The sequence below is a fragment of the Polyodon spathula genome, chromosome 18, assembly GCF_017654505.1.
Source record: "Polyodon spathula isolate WHYD16114869_AA chromosome 18, ASM1765450v1, whole genome shotgun sequence".
NCBI lineage: Eukaryota > Metazoa > Chordata > Actinopteri > Acipenseriformes > Polyodontidae > Polyodon > Polyodon spathula.
The window spans coordinates 6,900,937-6,906,936 of NC_054551.1; the positions used below are offsets into that span (position 1 = coordinate 6,900,937).

Below are 6,000 nucleotides of genomic sequence, written 5' to 3' on the forward strand. Positions count from 1 at the left end.
GTTTTTAGTGTTAAAATAATTGCTTTTCAAAAGCATTTTAGCTGGGCTGAAGAAAACGCACAAAACTATTTTGCCTCTCATTAGAATTGTGTTTTTCAAGGTTGCAATTTACAGGCTGCTGGGAACACATTAGATAAAATGAAAAAAGCAGCGTTTTCTTATATATAGACACCCTCTGTAATTCAGAGGAATCTGAGAACAATTACAAAAACTGCAGGAAACTGCAAAGAAATATCAGTAGGTTACTGAGCTCACTAGTAATTTTGCTACCTGTAGAGGGCAGGTGTCGGTTCGTTTTCATTTATCACTTGAACTATTTAAAGCATACGTTTTTCAAATGACATTTTAAAATGCCTAATCTCTTGGTAGCTGTGTATTCAGATAATTATCATACATTTCTAGTGTTAAGAATAACTCTTGAATTAAAGCTTTATGAATGTTCCCTAGTCACAAAACGGTAAGTATTGTGTTAAGGTTTTTGGTTTGTTTTTTTAGAGGACTTGTTTAAAGACACCTTTTGATTATTTAAATGTTTTCAGTTCTTGAAGTCTCTTTCAACTATGTTAGAGTAGGTTTGTTATCTCTACTAATGTGTAATCAAAGTGAATGTTTCAAAAGTCATCAAAAAACATTGATCAAGTAAAAAGTGCCTAATATACCTTAATGTTGCATTCCTTTCTTTTCCTTGCGTAATTTTCTATATTTCACAAAATGTTTCTTATCTTTGTATTCATTTCTGTCATCTACTGACCCTTTCAAATGCAACTTCACTAATGAATGTCACAGATATTGTCAAATAGGGTCAGATTATGTGGGTGTACAGGTTAGCTCTGATGAAAGTGCATATAAAAATGTCCCAGAAACTCAAGCTCATCTTGCATTAATAAAGACATTTTTGTGATGATGCTCCACGAGATAACTTGCAAATTGAAATTTATAAACAGCAGAGGCTGGGAGCTAATTTTCCAGGTTTTCTCAAGGATAGTGCCAAGTGCTGACAATACGCATATAAGTCACTGAGCCTTTGTGATGTTCTGAGAGTGTTATTTTCACTGCCGACAGTTCTGAGGATTAGCAAATTATTTTTATTTCTTTCTTCTTTAAAAAAGGCATCTGCCACAGGATAGAATAGACAAGTGCGGGTAGCAATGCCTCTGACAAACTAGTCACATATCAACAGTAATAAAACAAATGGAATTCTCTAGAAATAAAAAGCTTTATTTATTTATTTATTTATTTATTTATTTATTTTTTTTTTTAAGTGAAGTGACAAATAACTCACAATGTCCAGTTACAACACTAGCTGTCTAACTGTGTTATAAAACAAAGACTAAGTGTACAAAAGCATATATACAGCAGTTATTTACAAATGCAGTCAGGTTAATAATTTGAAAATAACTTGTTGTACCCTATTTTTATAAAACTCCACTTTGTACACATCTGTCTGTATTGGTCTATGGTTTTACAGCATCCACTCACTTGTTCTAACTTGCTTTCCTGTTGGTAGGTGATGCCGCTGATATCCCATTTGGATCTGATGCCTGAGTGATCACCATAGTATAAACAGACCCATCGCAAGCTAATGGCTACAGAGTCGTTAGCCTATCGACCTCACTTTTAAAAAGCCCATCTTCTCATTTACCATGTCAACCTGTTTTCTTTTAGTCCTCCTCAATTTAGGAGTTTAACTGTTTTTGTTTTTATTTTTTATTTAAATTCATACTGTATTTTAAAGCAGAAATAGCCAGGGCAGTAAGAAAGCACACTTTTCTCAAACTCCACTATAGTTATTTAATTATTTAATTCTTCGCCAAAATGATTGCTAAATGGTATTTAATCACAAAACTACCCCTGACTTCTTCCAGCAAGCCAGTAGAAGCTACAGTAGGCGAGAAAGGAAGTTGGCTAAGCTGTCTGAGTGTTTTGTCTGTAATTATGTGGAAGAACTACCATAAATTATGACCCAAAATGGAAATGTGAAATAGATTTTTATTACAAGTTTCTTAAAATTTTGGCAGGAAGCCCAGATGATCTGGAGTTTGACCAAGCTACAGTGATTTACAGAAAAGCGATTTGTCAGCATGACTTGTAACTCTGTCTCTCCTTAATCGTCTTTTTTGTTCAGAATAATTAAACACCACAGGTCTTATTGGCTGAAGGCCAGGTGAAGATGCAGTCCCGCCAAACATAGTACTGCTATTATATCAACCAAGATGTGGAGGGTGCAGTTTGTTGTGTTATGAGGGTTCTTCTTTCTCTTGTGAAAAAGTATGATGTTAAATAGTAAAACAGAGTCCTAGAAACTGGGATGGTTCAGCCTTCTTAACTCTGTATTTCCAGGAGTGAAAGCTGTGTTCTCTGGACACTACCATCGCAATGCTGGAGGGATGCACAATGGACTTGACATGGTGGTAACTTCTGCGATAGGCTGCCAGCTGGGTAGCGACCCCCACGGGCTGAGGTTGGTGGTAGTGAAAGAGGAGAAGGTGGTCCATCGCTATTACAGCCTGGATGAGCTGAGCAAGACAGGCATGGAGAAAGAGCTCCGAGACCTACTTGGATAGCCTTCCAGCACTTCTCCTTTATCTTTTTTATTGATTACCTTGATCTAGCCCTCCTACAATGTACTGTATTTGCCTGAAATAGGCATAACATTACTTGATCCTCAGGTGATGCACTATTACCGTGTCGTTGTAGATATACATTGTTGTAATCCTAAATTGTTCCTTCTTTTTTCATGTACTTTGCTAGTATAATTTGCACCAATTGTAAACTATACTGTATTTAAATATACACCTTGTGTTGTTACCCTGTCCTGTACTGCCCAAATAATAAATAAATAATCCTTATTGTGGATTTTAGAAAGTACCAAATAACAAATTTATCAATAACATCAATTATCTTCATAAAGCTTTTTGTTTTGCTGTTTCGTACATCTCTAAAACTGGTACTGTACAAAGATAGCGGCCCCCATAATTAAAATGTAATCACAGCCTTTGAGCTACTGATTCATATTTTTATCAGCTTGCTCTTTTCTTTCAGATAACAACACCCTTTACAGTGCCATTTGTTTGTCATCTGTATGCAATGCTTTCTTTACTTAGTTTCACATGTACTGGCTTTGTAAACAAGAAGGTGATGTCAGACCTCCCCTCCAGCCCACTTTCCTCTTACTGACACACAACAGTCTCCATGGTGACCAGGAACTTACAAAGGGAAATGAAGAGGTAGGTTTTATCAGGTCTTCTGTGTTTACCTCTCTGAGAGAACATGGAAAAACAAGGGAAATGGCACCAAAACCACCCACATAATGAAGTTGTTAAACATTTAGTGCCTCTGGTATGCAACTGTGTACCTTTTTATCATTATTTTTCCATCACCCTACACTATTTTATAATTATATATAATATAATTCATAAACAGATGTCAAGTGTACCTCCCTTGGTTGTCAGTCCACCAAGAAGTATGCCTCCCTCTAGCAGTGATTCTCAAGCTAGCTCCAACATTTTAAAAGTAACTTGAACTCATCAACTGTTTATGAAAACAATTAGAAAGGTCTAATTAAGCTCAATTAAGGGTCTAGTTAAGTAATTGGGAGCTCAGTTGGAATGAAAACCAGCAGCCACAGCGGTTCCCCAGGACCAGGGTTCAGAACCACTGCTATAGTGGACTCAGGTGTGCCAGGGTGGTTACAAGACTCTACCTGTCTAATAAGATCACAGATTAATCAGATTCAAAATCTTCTCTTCAAGAGCTATGACTAATACCCCAGACTCCTCTGCATATTCCATCAATTGTGTTTCACGCGAAAGGCTTTGATCATTTTTCATTGTCACTTGTCAGGCTGCTCCCACCACATTCTAAATGAGATGATGAATCTCAGGAGCTTTTCATTATGTCTTGCTAAGCTTACACTTAGTTGTCTCTTGTTGCTCTCTGAATCAAACTCAGGCTTGGAAACTAACCAATCCAGAGCACGTGGCCTCCTAGTCCCTCCACTCTGAACACTAAACAACAGGTAATTCTACCTAGTCAGCTCCAGGAATGGAAATAAGACTCCCATTGCACAGCAGTTTGATCAACTCCTGGTTTTACTATGTGTTTAATAAGGCATATCTGAGCTTACCTATAAACTGGGGCTAATCAAGCACATATTAAGAACTGGAATGTGTACAACTGCTTTGGAATAGGAGTCTTATTTCCACCCCTGTGATCATAAACATAATTAAAAAAATAAATAAATAAAAAATGTGTCCATCCTGACCTAAAGGAACACTTGAATACACTGGTGACAGATTGACAGTCAATGTATATTACATCAGGGAACTTAAGCATCAAAATACACTTAAAGCTCTGTCTCTCTGAGTGTAAACAGCTACCGTATCCCCTTCCTTCAACACACAGTCACAACTAATCTGCACACACCACCCTTCTGGTTTCCAGCAGTGGATTTATTTGTGTGCATGGTGGATAAACCCACTGAAATGAAAAATCAAAGCTTGTCCCATGAAATGTTAGCTGTTAGTCTATTTACCCGGGTTAACAGGGCTTCAATCAAACTTTATAAAACCAGGCATTGCTTTGATTGAATGGTCTGTTTACCTGTTTTTAAGAAGAACATAAGAAAATTTACAAACACGAGGAGGCCATTTGTCCCATCTTGCTCGTTTGGTTGTTAGTAGCTCATTGATCACAGAATCTCATCAAGCAGCTTCTTGAAGGATCCCAGGTTGTCAGCTTCAACAAATTATTGGGGAGTTGGTTCCAGACCCTCACTAAACTCTGTGTAAAAAATTGCCTCCTATTTTGTGCTCTGAATGCCCCTTTATCTAATCTCCATGTGTGACCCCTGGTCCTTGTTTCTTTTTTTCAGGTCAAAAAAGTCCCTTGGTTCAACATTGTCAATGCCTTTTATAATTTTGTAACAAGTTATATTGTTAAATACTGCTTTGCTCATTTGTTGCTTCCCTATATGCTTGAATTATTTTGTCACAGTAGACTACATGATTACATATGTTGTAAATGCTATTAAATTGCAATTGAGAGATGCTGAAATTGCCAAAAATAAGATTTTTAATCTGAAAATACAGCACAGTGAATAGAAGTCACAATTATTGCTGTACTGAAAACTTATTTCTTAAAGGTGACCACTTTCTCACTGGCATGCACAGAAATGGCAGAGTCATGTCTGCACTTGTTAGACGTCAGGAGAGAATCTTTCCAACAGACCAGGGCAGGAGTGAGACAGCTCCTTCATCCCACTATTGAAACAGTTTAGCAGAAACCAACATCAAACATTTATTAGCAGCTTATAGACAAGTGATTCAAGCTGACAGGCTGGGAGGCTGAGTGGACTAGCCCAATGGTTTGTGCTGAGGGACTGGGAGATTGCATAGGTCAAGTCACTTCAGCTGAGGGTTTGGGCAACAGTATAAGGGAGTCAGACCACCAGAGCTCTAACAATGTGTGATTACAAATTCCACAAAGTGAAAGAATGTGTCAGCCCCTCACAATGCTGTGATTAATAATAACACTAATCCACTCTTTTGGGTTGTGAAGACGGTGGCGGCAAGAACACATTGGTAACTCGCTGCATGCCCGCTCTCCCGTGGAAAGGCAACGTGTCACTGTTTTTCCAGAAACAGGTGTTAGTTTGTGAGTTAAACACATCTTACCCAATGGCTGGTTGGCACAGCCCAGCAGCCTCCTTACCATCTGCACTGTGAGATCACCATCTGGAGGCCCGGGTGTTCCACAGCATTGGGTTTCAACATGGAGCCCAACAGCACCTGGACAAGCGAGCTCCTCAACATCTTCACAGTGCAGTGCATTTTCAACAGTCTGTTCAATTATTAATAACAAATTCATATGGGAGAAACTCCAGAAACATGAGGTATGGGAATAGCATACACTCACCTTCTAAAGCAGTGGTTCCCAAACCGGTCCTAGTGACCCACTGTGTCTGCTGGTTTTCATTCCATCTGAGCCCTCAATTACTTA

General features: G+C 38.2%; 1 protein-coding gene across 4 annotated transcripts in view; it reads left to right on the top strand.

Moving 5' to 3' along the window:
* The window catches only part of cpped1 (calcineurin-like phosphoesterase domain containing 1), a 45,534-nt gene extending 40,460 nt beyond the window's left edge, over positions 1-5,074 (top strand). For 2 of the 4 annotated variants that reach the window (XM_041277823.1, XM_041277820.1), the window contains one exon: positions 2,341-2,868. In XM_041277823.1, the coding sequence (XP_041133757.1) occupies positions 2,341-2,564 (224 nt within the window). In that variant the 3' untranslated portion in view covers positions 2,565-2,868. Of the gene's footprint in view, positions 1-2,340; positions 2,869-3,104; positions 4,675-4,873 lie in introns of those variants that run through there. The other 2 variants (XR_005951912.1, XM_041277822.1) reach the window with 2 other exon arrangements.
* Positions 5,075-6,000: the final 926 nt, after the last annotated feature.